At 37.0% G+C, this 20,619-nt stretch overlaps 1 protein-coding gene across 1 annotated transcript in view; it reads right to left on the minus strand.

Annotated features, from left to right (window-relative positions):
- RUNDC3B (RUN domain containing 3B) overlaps positions 1-20,619 on the minus strand; it is a 114,664-nt gene that overhangs the window by 4,081 nt on the left and 89,964 nt on the right. Inside the window, exons 9-10 of the mRNA XM_081799700.1 lie at positions 16,474-16,620; positions 9,633-9,754 (exon numbers count right to left, since the gene is read on the minus strand). Of these exons, the coding sequence (XP_081655826.1) occupies positions 9,633-9,754; positions 16,474-16,620 (269 nt within the window). The remainder of the gene's footprint in view (positions 1-9,632; positions 9,755-16,473; positions 16,621-20,619) is intronic.

Below are 20,619 nucleotides of genomic sequence, written 5' to 3' on the forward strand. Positions count from 1 at the left end.
TGGTTCAGTTCAGGAGGAGCTGCATTGGGAGAGCTTCAGCTCACTCACTGAACATTTACTCGGCAGCTACCTTGCATCAGGAACTCTGTCATGTCCTGGACTTCGGTTCGCCCATGAAGGAAGACTGGCAGATCTGTTTTCACAGCTGGAAAACATGAGTTCTTTCCAGAGCTGGTTAAGTTTGCAAATACCAGCTAGAAGTGGCTGGTTTGAGGCTGTGAATGGCTGAGGTCTTTGAAAATTAGCAGGTTCCCAAAGTAGATAAAAAGCTTAAGTTTTACTTACACAGTTACTGAAGTATAAAGTGAACCAGACAGCAGGTGTTTCTGAATGCTATCTGTTGTTTCAAATGGCCCCTCTGAAGTGTTCCCATAGTCCTGTGAACTCTAACCCACCTAGTTACACTGTATGATAATTGCCAGGCTCTCTTTTCTTCTAAACTATACACTGAGAAAGGACGTGGAATCTGTTGTGTTGTTATATTCCCAGTGCCTAGCACACAAGAGATGCTCATTAAATAATTATGTAATTAACGAGTCATGATTCAGTAAGAACTGTACTGGGACCCAGGAGAGCTCCTATGTCCCTTTTAGCTGTATGACCTTAGTTAGGAAAGGCATCTTCTCTAAGCCTATCCTTTCCTTTGTAAAATCCTAAGATGACTAGCTATGTTAACTTCATAGTTTTGGTGACAAATACAATACAGGAAAATATAACAAGGTTAGAAAAAATATGGAAGAGGAATTGTTAATTTCCAATTTAAAATGTTTACTGTGTTATTTCGGGGTCAAAACATTTAGATGTTTCAAGGACCCTTTTAATCTTTAAGCTTAGAGACATTTCAGGCCAGAATTAACTTTCTGGAGTTCTTGTTAAATGCTCCTGGAACTCAACTGCTTTAGATAGTCTTTCCAAATTTCTACTTTAAGTGTACAATTCAGTGGCATTAATTACATCCACAGTATTGTGCAACCATCACCACTATTTCCAAAAACTGTCATCACCCCAAATTTTCTATCAATTTAAGCAATAACTCTCTGTTGTCCCCTTACCCCCAGGTCTCTGGAAACTAATCTACTTTCTGTCAGTGAATCTGCCTACCATACATCGTTCTTACAAGTGGAATCGTATAATATTTGTGCCCTTTTGTGTCTGGCTTTATTTCCCTTAGCATGTTTTCTAAGGTTCATCCATGTAGTATGTATCAGAACTTCATTCCTTTTTTATGGCTGAATAGTATCCCACTGTGTGTATACACTACTTTCTGTTTATCCATTCATCTGCGTGGACACTTGGGTTGTGTCTACCTTAGTACTGTAAATAATGCTGCTGCAAACACACACACAAGTATCCGTTTGAGTCTTGTTTGCAATTCTTTGGGAATATATACTTAGAGAACATTTTTTAATATAAAGATTATCATACAGTAATGCACAAGACGAAACAATCTAAATGTCTAACACAGTTACACAATGAGGTACTATATAGGGCTGTAAAAGGGATCAGAAGGATCTCTATGTACCTCTAGGTATTTCTAGAATATCTGGAAATTTCACTGTCAAGTGAAAACAAAGTGCAGAATAAGGTATAGCATGTTGCCTTTTATCTAGAAGAGGGGGACATAAATTATTTGAATTTACTTGTATTTATTTATTTATTTATTTTTTAAGATTTTATTTATTTATTTGAGACAGAGAGAATGAGACAGAGAGCATGAGAGGGAGGAGGATCAGAGGGAGAAGCAGACTCCCCGCCGAGCAGGGAGCCCGATGTGGGACTCGATCCCGGGACTCCAGGATCATGACCTGAGCCGAAGGCAGTCGCTCAACCGAGCCACCCAGGCGCCCTGAATTTACTTGTATTTAAAAAATAAATAGATAATTTAAAAACTAATAAAACTGGTTAACTCTGGGGCGCCTGGGTGGCTCAGTCGTTAAGCATCTGCCTTCGGCTCAGGTCATGGTCCCGGGGTCCTGGGCTCAAGCCCTGCATCAGGCTCCCTGCTCAGCAGGAAGCCTGCTTCTCCCTCTCCCACTCCCCCTGCTTGTGTTCCCTCTCTTGATGTCTCTCTCTCTGTTAAATAAATAAAATCTTAAAACACACACACACAAACTGGTTAACTATGATAGTGGAAGTAAACAGAATTGAGATGAACTTTAAGCACAGTAATTTGACTCTGGCATATATTCTCAAGATAAAATAATGAGAAATCCTAAGCTATTTTGAGTTACTGTATTTTAGTAATATACTGTTATTTTGAAATTAATATAGTAGGAAATAGTAAATAAGTGATTATGTTCATATAAATGAGGAATCAGTAGTGTCATCATAAGATATCAAAATATAAAATCAAGTACATAGAAACCCTGAGTCTTAAATTTGAATTGTAAAATAAATTTAAAGTATATTTTCCTTTAAAAAAAATTCCTAACTCTTCCACAGGCTAGAAACAATGACCATTCCAGTAACAAGAGGCACCCCTCTAAGCCTAAACTACGGTCTCTAACATTTCCCAGTATAAGGAAGTAGGACTTGAAGAAATAGCTGATCCTGGGTGTGGGCATGAAATATACCAAAGTAACCCAAAACATCTTTTGTACCACAAAGCAAAGAAGCTATCACAAACTAATAGAGTGTCAAAAGGACACAGGAGTCATCTTTAAGGGTCTCTCAATGCAAAAAGGACAGTGACCTCCTGATAAGATGTGCTGACAAAGACGCATTATTTACATACTGCAAATATGTTTAACCTGAATATGATAATAACATAAGACAAATCTAAATTTTTGAACGTTTAACAAAACAACTGGCTTGGACTCTTCAAATATATAAATGTATGTGAGAGAAAAAGGAAAGTACTCTGCTAGATGAAAGGACCCCAGAGAGACTGAAAAGTAAATGTAATATGTGATCCTTGACTGGATCCTGAACGAACAAAAAAGGCTTTTAAAGGCTATTACTGGACAAGCTGAGATATGAATATTAACAAATTATCAGGTAGTATTGTACTGATGTTAAATTTCCTAAGGGTCATATGGTTTAGCTTTTTAAGAAGACATTCCTCATCCCTAGGAGATACATGCTGCTGTATTTACAGATGAAGTTTATGAAACCTGCAATTTACGTTCAAATGGCTGAGCGTGACAGGAAAGGAAGACACATGAGTAAATGAAGGGAGCATATGCCCACAAGACACATGCAAGTGTGGCAAAACAGTAACAGTTGGTATGCAGTGGTAAAACACACAGGGTGTTCATTCTTCTGTTCTTTCAACTTTTCTGTAGATTTGAACTTATCAAAAAAAGGTGGAGTGGGGGAAAAAGACAAAAGTACATGAAGTCTTCAGTTGTGCCTCAGGGAAACACACCATAGAGCAGAGCTGAGGGGGGCATATCCAGGAAAGCACTGGGGCATAGGGATGGATCTACCTACAAAAGCCAGCCATGGGGCGCCTGGGTGGCTCAGTCATTAAGCATCTGCCTTCGGCTCAGGTCATGATCCTCGGGTCTTGGGATCGAGCCCCGCGTCAGGCTCCCTGCTCAGTGGGGAGCCTGCTTCTCCCTCTCCCGCTCCCCCTGCTTGTGTTCCTGCTCTGCCTGTGTCTCTGTCAAATAAATAAATAAAATCTTTAAAAAAAACAAAAAAATGGGGCCCGGCGTGGGCCGGGCAGGGAGCAGGGCAGGGGGCCACTCGAGGACCGCCCGTCCGGCCCAAGAGCTCCTCTGTTTTATTGGGGTCTAAATTTTCCTTTCATATGTTCAAATAAATTTTTTTCTAAACAAAAAAAAAAAAAAAAAGCCGGCCTTCAAAGACTCGAGGCTGGCCTCTGAAAATACTGTCACTGTGGAACGTGCTGGGCAGTGTGGTACCCTCAAGGAAGCCAAGAGAGACTTCACTGTAAGCCTTCATTTAAATATAAAAGGGAAAAATGCGCAGAGGACTCCAAGATGGTTATGTTAATTGTGATTGCAGCCATGCAACTATAAAAGGAAATAAATATAAAAAGGAAATAAGCAAAAGGAGATAGGTGTTAAAGCAGAGAATGAGAGGTTACTCCAAAATATTCTTGAATATTGTTGTGATGTCAGCAGTAACTCACGCATGTATGCGTATACATAAACACAAAATTATCAATGGATTAAAAATAAGTATGTCAAAATCAGTATTGATATTTTAAAAGCAATTTTTTGGTACAGGAGCAAAGAACTAGTCAAGGATAACTAAAATTTTCTAGCTTAGATAAATGGAAAAGTGGTAGTTCCTAGCAGAGGGAAATTAGTCATAAGAAGCAGCAAACAGATTTTTTTTTTAAAGATTTATTTATTTGAAAGAGACAGTATGAGCTGGGTGAGAAGGAGAGGGAGAAGCAGGCTCCCCACTGAGTAGGAAGCCCAACGTGGGGCTTGATCCCAGCACCCTGGGATCATGACCTGAGCCAAAGGCAGATGTTTAACCAACTGAGCCACCCAGGTGCCCCTAGATTTTTGTTTTATAGCAAGAAAGATGCGTTTTGTTTTAAATTTATTGACATAGAGTCTGGACTCTACAAGTCTTCAAATGGCACTGCTACAAATGTTACTAAGTTAGAAGTCATTCATTCGGCACAATGCCAGACATCATGATAAAAAATAAAAAGTTAAGAACTACTTCTTGCCTACAGGGAACTTAATGTAAGGTAGAAACAGATGTCTACAAACAGAAAATTATAATAAAGTGCAGTAAGAACAATTAAGTAAAGGTGAGATCACCAACCCAATAAGGAAGTCTGAATGGGGAGGAAGGGGTCAATGAGGAAGCGAAGAGGCAGTAAACTGTATCCAAATTTTAAGGAATTACTAGAGATTCTTAAGCCACTAGCGTAAACCCATAAACATGGGGAAAATGTTCTATTAACCTGTTACGTAAGCAACAGGTTACCTTTTTGTGATCAAAGGTCAAGAAAAGGGGTGGTCATCATTCTGTGCAATAAAATTTCAAACCACTGGAGCCACTGCGTGTGGTACTCGTGGCCGGCAAGGAGGCAGTACCCTCCCCATTGTTGTGGCGTGTCCATGTATGAACTGGGCCCAGGTGTCCATATGGGTATCTCTTCAACTCAGTGACTCATATTTATATACTGCTTAAAATGCCTTCAAAAATTATAATTTTCCTTTAAAATTAATAGTTGTTTGTTCATAGAAAAGCATGAAAACAGATAGTAGAATGTCAATTTCACTGAAGCAAATACCCATAACAAGAATTACTGCAGTTCACACACTTCCTGGTAAAACAAAGCACTTAGGAAAAACCCTACAAGTAGATGAAGCTTGGCAACATCCGCAAAAGGACTGCGTATCATGCGCCCAGTGCACAAATGGAAGCAGAACACATTCCTTAGACTAGATAAAAAATTTTAAAGCAACAAGCAGTTGGTATGACTGATTCATGCACCATGCAGGATTTCTGTTAAGATGTGAAACCTCAATTTGTCATGGAATTCCTGCGGCCTTTGAAGAGAAGCTTTTTAACTTCTAGAAGTGTTTGATTTGAGGAAGAAAATGAAACTGTAAGGCGAGTAGAAAGTGCTCACGTAAAAATGTGCAGGACACTTGGTAACTTGAGAGAAAATCCCTGTATCAGCAGAGGATGGTTTTAGGAAATGGTTCGCTGTCGGCACAGACAATGATATACTGTAAGCAGACACAGCCAATGTCTTTTGATGAAATGATTCAGAAGAGACTGACTCTGAATATGAAGTTCTTTACAATTGAATTCACTTTTCTTTTCCTTCTTATATATACAGAGGAGTGACATTAATTTTTTAAACCTATGCTTAAAGTCTAATAATAAAAGCAGCAATGAATGACCGGAACATGAAATTAAGAAAACAATTTCATTAACAATAGAATCTAAAAAATAAAATACTTAGGAATAAATTCAAATAAAGAAGTTCAAGAGTTGTACACTGACAACTACAAACTATTCTTGAAAAAAATTCAAGGTTGAAATAAGTGGGGAAACATCCCATTTTTCCATGGATTAGAAGACAATATTGTTAAGATGGCAATATTTCCCAAATTAATCTACAGATTCAGTGTCATCCCCATCAAAATTCTGCCTTTTTTTCAGAAATGACAAGTTGATTCTAAAATTCATATGGAAATTCAGTGGAGCCTGAACAGCCAAAAATCTTTTTTTTTTTTTTAAAGATTTTATTTATTTATTTGACAGAGACACAGTGAAAGAGGGAACACAAGCAGGGGGAGTGGGAGAGGGAGAAGCAGGCTCCCCGCTGAGCAGGGAGCCTGATGTAGGGCTCGATCCCAGGACCCTGAGATCATGACCTGAGCCGAAGGCAGACGCTTAACGACTGAGCCACCCAGGTGCCCCTAAATGAGATAATGATTATAAAACATTTAGCATAGTACCTGGCTGGAGAAAGTCAATTGTAACTATTTCCTTTTTTATTTTATTTTATTTTTTTTTAAAGATTTTTATTTATGTATTTGACAGAGAGAGACAGCGAGAGAGGGAACACAAGCAGGGGGAGCGGGAGAGGGAAAAGCAGGCTTCCTGCGGAGCAGGGAGCCCGATGTGGGGCTCCATCCCAGGACCCTGAGATCATGACCTGAGCCGAAGGCAGATGCTTAACGACTGAGCCACCCAGGCACCCCTAGGTGATTTTTTTAAAGAATAGTAATTTTGTATACATAGGAGGGCTAGCTGATTTGGCTGGTTTGTGAAATTTTTAACTCAAGGGCACTCTCTTGTATCAGTGTATCAAAGTATGATTTCCTTACCATATGGCTTCTACGGGAGGGCGGGAAGGATGCTATGGTAGAAACAATGTGTGTCCTTCAAGTTTTAAAAAAGTTTCTTTAAAGGGACACCTGGGTGGCTCAGTCAGTTAAGTGTCTGACTCTTGACTTTGGCTCAGGGTCATGATCTCAGGGTCATGACCTCAGGGTCATGAGATGGAGCCCCACATTGGGCTCTGCACTCAGGGCGGTCTGCTTGAGATTCTTTCTCTCCCTCTGCCTCTGCCCCTCTGCTCCCAAATAAATAAATCTTTAAAAAATAAAAAATTTTCTTTAGTTTTACACTACCCTAAATACATTACAGCTCTTTTTTGTTGCTGGGTTTCAGTTGATGCATTTTTTGGCATATATTTTCTTTTTCTGATCATTTTATTAGCTATTTGGGTAGGGAAATTCTGTTAAGTAATACTTAATCTGTTAATTAACCTTAAATTCTGAAAGCTAATACTTCTCTCCCACTCTCTCTCTGTGTATTCACACACTTTATTTTTTAAAGTAGTTTTAGGTTCACAGCAAAACTGAACAGAATGTGCCAAGATTTCTGTATCTCTGTACAGAGCCTCCTCATTATGAACATCCCCCACCAGAGTGGTACACTGGTTACAACTAATAAACCTATAAGATCACATCATTATCAACCAGGGTTCACTGTTTACATTGGGGTTCATTCTTGGTGCTGTACATTCTATGGGTTGGACAAATTTATAATGACATGTATCCACCATTTTAGGATCATACAGAATAGTTTCACTGTCCTAAAAATTCTTTGTGCTTCACCCATTCATCACTCTTCTATATTTGTTTTTATAGTATAAAAATTACCCATTATCAATCTTGACCTATTACTATTAATATGCCTATAATGATAAGCTGATTTAAATCCTAAATAAATGTGTCTTTTACATAAAGAGTCATCACAAATAAATCCATTCACAGAATGGATTAATTTTTAAAATATACATATTCTAAATTATGACAGTGAATTCAGTTTACTCTCTTCCACCTACATCCGTGCTGCTAGGATACTTTATTTTGCTATCTTTATTATCCACATCATCAAAAAAAGATTTTTAGTCAGTATACACTATTTACTAAACTATTAAAATAGACTTAAGGCCCTCTGAGAACATTTCAACGACTATTTTAAAAGAAGCAGAAAATTCAGCTTAACATAATTTCCCATTGCCTAAGCCTTCTTGTTAACTGAATTTTTAGTTTATACTGTCTCTACCTTGTTCCTCACATTCTGTGACATTCATTCATTATATACTTATTCTATCAACCAATATTTAATAATTGTCTATAATGTGACAGGCTCTGGTAATACACTGGTAGAAAATATGGGTAAGATTCCTTACCGTCATGAAGTGTACACTTTAGTGGGGAGTTGGGGACAAGAATCATACTATAACAGAGAGCAACGTGACAGGGTGCCTGGGGTGGGGCGGACATGGATGTCGAGATGATGTTTATTGAAGGTATTTCAGTCAATGAACACTTCTTTAAAGAGATATTCCAATAGAGATTACCATTCAAAGACCTTAAGAAAGAAGTTTCAGGGCACTAAGGAAAAGCAAGTGCAAGGATAACTGAGGCAGGAGCCAACCTGAAGGAACGGCTAGGAAGTCAGTTTGCTGGGGTGCAGGGAGCAAGCAAAAGAACGGTGTAAGTTGAGGCAGAAGCTGACAAGGACACAATCATACAGGAGGCCATGATAAGCAGTCTGGACTGTATTCTGATTGTCACTGAGAGCCACTGGAGAATTTTAAGTTTGGGTATAATATTTTCTCATTTATTTTTTCTAAGATCACTGATGACTATATGGAGAATGGACTACAAGGGGACAAGAATGAGAGAGGAAAGACCCAAGAAAGAGCTGTGGCAGGAGTCCATCCATGAGGCTTGCTCCACGTGGCATAGACGAGGGTTTTAAGAGTGAAGATGATGATCAGTGTAGACAGCATGTGTTGCAGGGGGCGCTGACAAATGGACGTGCAGTTGTAAAGGGGAAGAGTAGAATCTAGCAATGCGTGTGGTGGTGCCATCTACTACAGTGGAGAACAGGGGAGAAACCTGAGACCCAGAGGAGTGCAGGTCCCCCTGCAATAGGGAACTCTTCCCCAGCCCCCACCTCACACACAGCAGCATGCGTAGAACTGGGACCCAGAGATAAGGGATGTGAGCGCTGTATCATATCGGCACCACTCGTCCAACCCAAAGTGCTAGAGTCATGGCCCGAGCCTGTGCTTGGGCAGGAGAGAAAGTAACCCTGAACCCGCTAAGCTACAGGAGTTTAAAAATGCACAGGTGAGTCTTAGAAAATGAAATGTGATCACTGAAAATGGCCTGAAAGGTTTTGGAATGGAACCAAGGTGTTGTTCAGGAAGATGCGACACAAGGGAAAGAGGGGTGGACAGAGCACAGCCGAAAGAAGGAACAGGAAAAACTAAAACTCTTTCCTATTTGTTCCCAAGGTTTTCAGAATACCCAGTAAATGAGGTACCAAAAGTGACTCAAGAATGAGGAAGTGGTCAGCTGTATCCAAAGCTGCTGAGAAGTTTAACAGAATGAAGACCGATAACCGACTTGAACTACAAGTCAGCAGTGGTTGAACATCTTGATAAAAGTCGTGTTAGTATGGGAGAGAGACACAGAAAGCCCAGTTGGCATGGGTTAAAAAAACCAAAAAACCCAAAAGCAAACCTTTTTGAATCCTAATGCAGCTCCCTTCCCAGCATGCTTAACAGAAAGTCACCACTGTTCTTCAGCATTCTGCACCCACAGCACACACAGGGCAGGAAAAAGTAATTTCCCAATAAATTTTGTTTTTCTTACCTTCACTGATTAAATTTAATGTGTCTTGCTTCCCATCTCCTTCTTGTGACTGACCTGGATCCAGTGAAGTCTGAGAAAGGCTAACATCAGCTGATAACTGGTCAAGACTTTGATAACTTTTTCTGTAAAACAAGGGTGAAATACTACTTGGATTTCTTCTCACAAAACAGAATTTCTAGAGACATTCTTTAAGGATTTGCTTCAGTTTATTGAATTTCTGGTTTATTTCTCCCCAGTTCTTCCCCTAAACTCTGTCTCTATTGTGGCTGCAATATGATCTCCATTATACTTTTCCCTCCACACTCTCTGGAGGTCTGTGTGTTTAATCTATTAAAAGAGGAAAAGAGAAACAATTTGTCAAACTAATTTAAATCCTTACACCAATTTTTGATTATTTAGCTAGTGAGAAAATGGGGACCTTCTGGTTGTTATCAATTTTCAAAGGAACAGATAATCTAGATTATTCTTAATGCAGAAACCAAAATGACGTAACATAATAATGACCTAGTATCTCCTAGGCACTACAAAATTCTTCAATGTCTTGATATTTTTACAGATGGTTTTTACACAACAGTAATTACAAATTATTATCAAAATTCCTGTAATTTAGAAGTTTAAAAATGTTAGATAATAAAAAAGCTGTTTTTGTTAATACACTATCAAGATAATTAACCTCCTTCCCTCGTGTATTTACTACTGTGAGCGCAATTTCCATTAAACAAGTTAGTGAGAAATGAATTATAATAGAGGAAAAATTCAGTTATAAATGGAAAGTTAATAAGGTTTATTATTAAACCTTCCTCATATTTGTTTTGTCAGGATAAAAACAACTCAAAAGAGGTATGCAGCTTTGGTGTTGACATTTCAAGGAAGAAAATGGAATTCACTATTATTTCCAAATACATGTAATTCAGGAGAAAGAATACGCTTTTCAGGTTTAACATCTATTTCCCAGGGTAACCAAACCCTAACTAATTTCCTAGAAATATCATATATTCTATAATAACATTACAGGAAAGGGTATATAATTTAAATGATCTATTCCAGAGCTATTCTCTATTCATACACACAGAGCAAACTTATGAATTTATTGAAAGCATATATATTATGTATGAGGAGATACATACAACAGTATCTATTTGTTTTTTTTCATCTAAGAAATGAAGGATGAGATGATGGAATAACTTTACTAGTTTACAATGTAGGCAGTGTTCTCACTTTATAACATGATGACTTTTCAAATGTCCAGTATAAGAGTTCTTAGATTTTTAAGTAGCAGAAAATTCTATTATAGGAAACTTCTGATAATTATTATAGTAGATAAAACATATATGAGCTATACAACATGTAATAAAGAAGGATGCCCAGTATTTATATAATGCTTACCAAATGCTAAGTCCTGTCCCTACACATTTTATATATATTAACTTATTTAATCCTCCAAACTACCCTAAGACTCTGGAATTACTACTATTCCCATTTTATAGCAGAGTAAATGGACACAAAGAAGAGATTAGATTTGAACCTGATAGCCTAGCTCCAATTCTGTCCCCTTAACTTCTATGCTATCTCCTTCTCCAGTACAGAAAGAAAAAATTTAGTTTTCTGTTTTATTAAAAACCTTATTAAAGAACAGCCTTGTGTCTGAGACTGACCATGTAAACTATACTGTACTGAACTGTATCACTGAAAATTTCACTTGACTTTCATTAAAATTTTATTTCTTTAGCTATAGAAGAAAGCAGGAACACAGGAATTCAATAAAGGAAGTTATAAATTTCTTTTCCAAATTATTTTTCTGTGCCTAGTAGGTAGAAGGCTTGTTTTTAAACTTTTGGCTTTAAATGAGTTTCTGACACTGATTTTTTTCATCATAAGAAACTTGTTGGTTAATATTATTAAATTTTAAAAATTACAGAAATATTTACAAACAAAATACCCAGAAGCAAAAAAGACATAAAATTCATTTAAAAATTATAAGGACTGCGAGCTCATCAGCACACATTTACAGCAATCCAGGACTGTCACTAGTTGGGGGGAGGAAAGCCTATAAAAGTTGCCTCTGATAAAAGCAACACAAAATGAGTTTTCTGCATTACCTACCAAAGTTCCTTTTAGATATCACATTAACAAATGGAAAGTGATTGTGGAAACTATCTACCCTTCAATTTGTTACATTTAGTGAACAATCCTATAGTTTACAGGCTTCACTTAACCAAATGCCAATGAATATAGAAACAGAACTTGGTAGACAATGATTTCTGAGGCAATAATAAAAAATCCAAGCCAAAATGAGGCCCCTTATTCAAAAGATATTCATAAGAGTACCATGTAATATCTTCCTTGCATGAAGGTAATTACAGACCCACCACCTGGGAGAAGTCTAGTTTAGCTATCTGCAACTATGAGAAGAAATGTCTTTAAAAGGTCACCACTAAGTCCTATTTTAGAATTCTAGACTCCTTAACATCATACTGTAAGATTCAAATGTAACCCACCAGGCACATCAAACCAATCAACAGTATTTCCTGGAGCATATTTTTTTAAATAGCAGTATCTTACTTAATCAAAGTAAGAACCCCAGACAGTAAGATAGGAATCATATCAAGTGTCATAAGCATCTGGGACATAATAAAACCCATTGTATTCAATATCTAATTATTTAAAATTTTAAATCACTCAAATACAAGCTACTATACAAAGAAACTAGATACCAAATAAAGGCAAATTAAAAGAAACTGAGCAAGAGGCCTGAATTTACTTATTAGTAAATTTTCTGCAATCTTACACTTTGTATTAATGATCAGAAGTCAAGATATGGAGAATCTGCATCACCTATTTGCCCAATAGATGTACTGAGGTCAATAATAATTTATATTATCTCATAGTCATTGGGCAAAAAAGAGTGTTAGGCTCAGGAGATGTTATCCACATGAAGAAAATAAAAACACAGATATGCACACTGTAGACATAGAGGCACATGAATGTGCATGGAACCAGAGATGGGCTGTTCTTTTTATTCTTGGTCTGATTTTCATAGAAATGTGTTTAATGAACAAAATAAGCATTTCCTTTATCAGAATATCTATATCTTCTTAATCTACTAAAATTAATGGAAGGATGCAAGGGAGCCTAAAAGGGAAGGCATATGTGAGTGAGGTCAATGCAAACCTTACAAGCTGTAGAAGACTTTTTTTTTTTTTTTAAAGATTTTATTTATTTATTTGACAGAGAGAGACACAGCGAGAGAGGGAACACAAGCAGGGGGAGTGGGAGAGGGAGAAGCAGGCTTCCCGCAGAGCAGGGAGCCCGATGCGGGGCTTGATCCCAGGACCCTGGGACCATGACCTGAGCCGAAGGCAGACGCTTAATGACTGAGCCACCCAGGCGCCCCGCTGTAGAAGATTTTTGAAGCCTCATTACTTCAGGGAGTTCTGCTCCAAAAATACTGGAAAAACACACATGGGAAAGAGAACCTATACACATCAGAAGTAATTATATCCATTCATAAGTCATCAAAAAAATTAGTCTACATAGAACTTGAAGGGCATATAAAAGCTCGTAATTCTCAATAATTTTGTGAATGATAGTCAAATTAAAAACAATGATAAATTTAGAAGATTAAAAAAGCTTAAGTAGAAAATAAAAATATGATGACAATGAATCTGATCTTTTAGGATGGAAATGAGTGGGTTAGGCAATAATCTAACAAGATTATATAACATATACTCTAATAAGTTTATATAACTACTATCTAACAAGCTCATGTGGCCTAGACTTTACATATAAAAAACACTAAACAGAACTTATTGGAAACAAAAAAGTAACCAATTGCTCTATGTGTATGTTTTATATACTTATTTATTGTTGAGTTTTTACAGTCAGCCTGTAACGCTTTAAAAAATTTTAACATGATGTTCCTATGTTTGAGATAAAGGAAAGGATATAAAATCCAGCATAATTAATTAGACCTTGCCAGGTCTAAATAATCAAGAAAAAACTGGAAGTGATATTTTTAAAGTTTTATAAACAGTACAGTAAATGAAAATAAATGTAAGATCTTCTACTGTGAAAAGGATTCTTCTATGAGTAGGTAACAACATAGCCAAGTTACCCTATATCACTCATTTTAAGAAATGTCAGCTAGACCAAGAAATTCGTTAAATCAAACAGCACATTATCATTCTTTTCAAAGCTAACTCGACAGAGCTCCTAGAGAAATACAGACATCCCATATTCTTAGAAGGAAATTATAATATCATATGATAACTAATTATAGGGCTAGTTTCTTTCTCCAAATTATCAAGAGCACTAATATTCCTTATTTAGGGATTTTAGCCACCTCTTCCATAATTTATAGGTTCTTGATAAATGTTTGTTAAACTTGCTGAAGATACTGGTCAAATTAAGAGGAATCAGTGATGAGGTTAGTTCAAGAGCTTTGGATTATATTACAGATTTGGGGGGGAGCAAAAACTAGATCCTGAGAAAAGCTATGATTTGTTTCAAACATGATTTAAGGAACACTACTCTATTCTGGAAATCCAAAGTCTCCATTTTTACATTAAAAAGTTGGGATTATTTTTTCAGAACAACTGGGGATCTGCTGGTCATTTTAATCTTACGTAAATTTTACAAACTCTCTAACAAAGTAGAATTTAGGACAGTGGGTGAGTGTATATTCTCCAAACATGGAAGATAAAAAGTTATTTAAGAACATAAACAAAAGAGATTATATAGAATATAAATAAAGATCCCCTGAGAAGTAGTAGGTGCCACGCAATTTATTACTGACTTGAATAGGCATTACCCCCAGTATTACATGTACAGAAGGTAAGAGATGTTGCTTAGTGTTGTTACACAGCAAGTAGGGTAGCAGAGATTACTCTCAAGTCCTGACCCTAAACTCTGGGTCCAGGGATCTCCATACTACACCCTAGCTGCATACATTTTGTTCAGGAATATAGCCATTCAGCAACAGGGCCATCTAAAGGCAGCACCAACATCGATGGTAAAGCCAGATGAAAGGAGGATGCTGAGAAGGCAAGGGGACCCCTTCTTCAGCTAATGGTGTAGCTGAGTCAAGGAGTATAAAGTCTGGATCCATGCTAAACAGACCAACAGGCAGTTTTACTACTTTCTTTTCTGACACTGCAATTACTTCTGCTGCTGCTAGAATACTTCGTAAAAGCCAGTCATTGTTACCACCACATGCAAAGGTAAACTCGAAATAACTCTTCCACTTAGACTCACTGGTTCCTCAAGACGTAGCTCTACAGGCAGGGCTACATACGGGTCTTTTAGCTAAAATATTTTACCTCCTACTATCTAAAGCGACAATGTTATTGCAACAAAAAGCATACTATTGTCTTTTAACTTGTCAGAAGTTAATGTTATAATATTTTTGCAGTTATAAAAGCAGGAGCATCTCATGTGTTATAGAGAGATAAGTGGACCAATTATTGCGATGGATTCCGTTTTTCAATCATATATCAGAAATAGTAATAAACTAATATTCTTTTATTACTTACATATGTCATAGAAAAATAAAATTATAGACCAACATAAGAAGATATACTCTAGTTATTTATAACTCTCAGAGGGTATATAAGGGAACTAGATCCAATCCGTGAAGGACTCAGTCAACACCTTGACTCATACTAAGCAGCATGGTTTAGTAGATGTTGAAGAGAGTTCTACTGATTTATTCTATAAATAGTCTGCTCACTTTCCCCTGCCTATCTCTAGCAATCAGTGACACAAACAAAAAAAAGCATTTTTTAGCAACAGAAGGTCAAACTTATTTTGAGTACTCCCTTTGATAAATGAAAAAAAATCACACAGTAAAGCAGGCAGAAATTATGTCTATGCTAAAACAATCCCTGTAGAAATGTCTGGCTACTAACTACCTAGGGAAAAGCACCGTAAGAAGCACAGATAGAAGTGTGTGGCTCTACCAGTGAAGTTTATAAATAAGGACTCTAAAAGAAGAGTGGAGAAGAAAAAAAAAAGGGAGGGAGGGGAGAAGGGAGAAAGAGAAGAAAGGGAGGGGGAGGAGGGAGGAAAGGCAGAGAACAGAAGGGGATGGAGGGACAGAAGGAAATAATTAGAAAACTAGCTGAAGATAGGAAACAAAGATACTGAAAAAGTTATCAAGATGGGAAGATCAGCTAAAAGCCAAAAGAAGGTAATACAATTTATAAGTTTCAAAATGAAGATACTCTAAAGGAATGCAGCCTAAGATTTTGCAGCTCTCTCAACATTTTGACACTATGACTTAATGAAATAGTCCTAAACAGTGGGACAAAGAAATACAAGAAGAATCTTATGGCCCACAGGTGGGGTGATTATATATCTTCTATAGTCTCCAAAAATTAGATTTATTGAAAATAAACAAAACTCCCTCTGACCCACCAAGAACAAGTATCTTTTCATTCTTTATGAGATGGAATTTTGTGTTTTCTAACTAGCAGGAAAATTAATCCTAAGGCAAATACAAATACCAAAGCTAAAATTCAAAAATAGATGGCTCATTAAATACGAGCTCATGGACTTAACTGAAGGACTGGCTGAAGACTTAAGGGAGAAGCAGGTAGCTGGTACAATACTGCATAAGAATTTCTTAGATATTTTACTTCCCCAGGGTGCCTTGGCTTCAAAACGTTAACATATTCACTGCCTTAATCTGACTTTATCAAGCCAAAGTAGTCTTAAATTCTACTTTTGCCCTAAGGTAATAATGATTTCAGAAAGAAGAATAAGTGAGAAACCAAAGTGGATAACCGTATGTTTTGGTATAACTAAATTTGTAATTAGTTGGAAAAAAAAGTATTACACTTACTCATACCACTGTTTATTGTGTTTTCGGTAAAGCAACGTATCCAAGGCAACAGCATTGACATCCAGAGCTCCTGGGGAAGGCCACTGGTTGGTGAGGTGGGCAGTTAACTCTTGTCTTGATCTTAAATCATTATTCTTTAGCACAGTCCTGTGAATATTAAGATGGTGAGTGCTTTTGTCTTCATTGTTCTGCAATGGCAGAGGAACCTAATGGTATCAATCGGGCCCCCAAAATTTATCTCTTTAAAATGGTATGCTAACAGATTGTCAACAGAGCTATAGGAAGGCTGGCTGGGGCTAGTAATGTCTCCTACAACATGTGTTTTTCATTCTTTCTCTAAAGGCTACAACAAATCACTAACGTGTGAAATTCAGATTTCCTATCTTTTCCACAGAGATATTACTAAAGGACTAAAGCTGCGTTTTACACCTTACCTAAAAAATTTTGATATCTTAAAGTTATAATCAGTTTCCAGTTAAAGTAAGAAAAGATTCCATGTATATGATTTTCTAGCATCAACATTCACACTCTAACTCAGTAAACAAAAAATTAAAATGAATTAAAAAATAAAACTAAATGCAGAAAAATACTAAATAAAAAACCCATAAGATTTCTGTAATTTTTTAAGAGAAGTGACTACCAATAAACCTTTATGAAAATAATTAAATCAATGATAACTGGACTGAACAATATAACCCACTGGAAATCTTTCATCTACAGAATGAAGCCATTGTAACAGCTCACGGTTTACTTTTGTTTTTGTAGAACTGCTAACTCATTAATAACGACTTGCAAAAGAGCTAACTTTTGGCCTAAATTTAAACCTCACAAACCAATTAATCACTGTCACAGGACAGTGAACCAGTGAATCACTGAACCATGATTCAAATGGAAAAACCCCATTTAAAGGTCTCGAACAGGCTACCTGTGAATATTTCTGATTTTACAGAATATCTGTGTATGTTTAAAAATACTTGCTCCATCTATGTCCACAAAGAAACATTATTTGATGTAAAGACTAGATTCTACCTCAGGATGGAATACTAAAAAAGTGAAATGGGCAGAAGCCTGTGAGAAGGTACTACATTAAGATATTCTTGTAGGCTACCTGTAACAATTTCATTTCACTGGAAAAAGAATGAAAATTTTAAAAAGGACTTTTAAGTTACTTTAACATGGGTTTTTACGAAAACAGTAAAGAGTTCAGAAAAACTTCAAGAGTGACAGAAAAATCACGTTAAGCAGAAATGGGTAATGCTGGCCAGAGAATCTATTAAAATAAGTCACCATTATTTTGGCTTCTCTTATTAGACTTCTCTTTCACATATTCACTCTCTCTAGGGTCTCCCCTGCATGTCACTGGAAAACTCAACTTCAATATCATCACTGGTTTACAGAAAATATTCAGAGCACAATGCAAGAAAGGCAAATGTGCATCTGTGAGGAAATGACACTGGAAAAATTCAGTTAATGTCAGTAATTGAACAACCTCCCATTTAGAATATATTCTGGGAAGTGAGAAGTTTTACACTGCATAAAACGAAAAAAGGAACTAAGTTTCACAAAAGTTTTTATACACTACTTGTCCATGGCAAATTTTTGCCTAATGACAACTTATCGTATTGTCTTTAGGCTTCTGTATTTAGAAATCCCAATTAGACCTTGTTTTCGGTGGGCAGCTGCCCAGTCCTTGGACACGGGAGATAGAGACTGCAGTATACTCTGTCATCTGTGCTGCACCTGCTTTCCACTCCGTGATGAATGTGGACACGGACAATGCTGGGCTCTTGCCTGGCCACTACGAAAGGGAAGGGTTCCTGGAGAAGCCTTGGGTAAGGCCCTTCCTCTCATCACTCTAGTACACTAAGGGGCGGGCAAGGGATTAAGGCACGTTGAAAACCCACCCCTGAATTCTGAATCTTGACTCTATTTAGATAATGCAGAGACAAAGCAGTTTATTCATTCTAGCAGTAGGCCCTGACCAAAACGTACCAGCAAAGAGACAGGCCTGAAGTTCCTACGTGCTAATCCTCTGAAGTAGCTCAGCCTACCTCTCTCCAAGCCTACTTTTCCCGTTTTTCTTTCCATTCCTTGAGTTGGTGATATCAATCTAATGAATTTCACTTATGCTTAAGAGTTGACTCTGCTTTCTTACCATCAAAGAATCCTATTACTCACTGAGAACAAGCAAAACATACCTAGAGTTAACTTCAAGAGCTACACAAAAGTAATCTAAATGAGGTTAATATGAAAAATGAGGATATTTTTCTCACTGGCCAAGCTTAAAAATAGGTTCATCTTACTCCACAATTACTGTTACTTCCTAGTGTGAAATCAGTGGCAATTTAAGGTAAAATTATGTGATATTCACCATTTAACTTTAATTAAAACTCTAACCAATGTTAACACTAATAAGCTAATCTAAAAATTAAATCATTCTATATGAGATAGATTCTACTTGTAACTTCTATCTATGATACAAGTCTCTCATTAACAACTGAACATCTCTCATTAAGGTAATAATTCTACAGAAAGATACAATACAGGAAATTATTACAAAAGTGGCAGTAACACACTTATCACAGCTAATTTTAAGAACTTTCCTGTGGTATCTACCCTTAAATTGCTAGATAGATAATTTCTCTTTAGATTTTCAACAGGGATTATGCAAGAAGTTGGCCACAAAAATTCTAATTCCAATCCCCCCACAGCTTTACTGAGGAATAATTAGCAATTAAAAACTGTATACATCTGAAGTGTACAACTTGGGGCACCTGGGTGGCTCAGTCGTTAAGCGTCTGCCTTCGGCTCAGGTCATGATCCCAGGGTCCTGGGATCGAGCCCCGCATCGGGCTGCCTGCTCCGCGGGAAGCCTGCTTCTCCCTCTCCCCCTCCCCCTGCTTGTGTTCCCTCTCTCACTGTCTCTCTCTCTCTCTGTTGAAAAATAAATAAAATCTTTAAAAAAAAAAAATAAAGTGTACAACTTGATGATTTGATAGACATATACAAAGTAATCACCACATTCAAGCTAATTAACATATCTATCACCTCACAGTTACCTCTTTTGTGTGATGAGAACACTTGAGATGCACCCTCTTAGAACACTTCAAGTATACAATACAGTATTAAGTACAGTCATGTTGCTCTATACTAGATCTCCATAATTTATTCATCTTGCATAACTGAAACTTTGTACTTTTTGACCAGCATCTCACTTACCCCTTTCTCCAGGCCCAAACTGGTAACAACCATCTACTCTCTGATTCTCTGAGTTTGACTATTTTAGATTCCACATATAAGTGAGATCGTGTACTTTTTGTTTTTCTGCATTTGGCTTATTTCACTTAGCCTAATTTCCTCAAGGTTCATCTGTGTTGTTTCAAACGGCAGGATTTCATTTTTTAAGGTGGAATAATACTCTATTGTGTGCATGTGTAGCTACAGACACAGGGTCTTCATATATCACATTTTCTTTATCTATTCATCCATCCATCCATGAGGTTGCTTCCACCTTTTGGCTATTGTAAATAATGCTGAAGTTAACATAAGGAGTGCATATATCTTTTTGAGATTCTGACTTCATTTCCTTTGGATAAATACCTAGAAGTGGGATTGCTTAAACATAAGATAGTCCTATTTTTAATACTTTGAGGAACCTCCTGTTTTCCAAAGTGGCTGTGCCGGTCTATAGTCCTATCAAAAGTACATGAGGGTTCTCTTCTTTCCACAACCCCAGCAACAGTTGTCATTTACCATCTATCTGATAATAGACATTCTAAGTAAGAAGATATTTCACTGTGACTATGATTTGCATTTCCCTGATGATTAGTGAAGTTGAGCATCTTTTCTTATACCTATTGGTCACTTCTGTGTCTTTTCTGGAGAAATGTCTATTTAAGTCCTTTGCCCATTTTTAAATTGAGTTAGTTTTTTGTTATTGAGTTGTATGAGTCCCTTACAGATTCTGAATATTAACTCATTATCAGACAGATGTTACAAATATTTTTTTCCATTCTGTAGGTTGTCATTTTACTCTATTGAATGTTTGCTGTGCGGATTTTTAGTTTGATTCGATCCATTTTTCTATTTTTGCTTTTATTGCCTGTGATTTTGGTATCATAGCCAAAAATATCATTGCCCAGAGTA

Source organism: Leptonychotes weddellii, chromosome 12 (genome assembly GCF_054177405.1).
Source record: "Leptonychotes weddellii isolate Sample4059 chromosome 12, ASM5417740v2, whole genome shotgun sequence".
Lineage (NCBI taxonomy): Eukaryota > Metazoa > Chordata > Mammalia > Carnivora > Phocidae > Leptonychotes > Leptonychotes weddellii.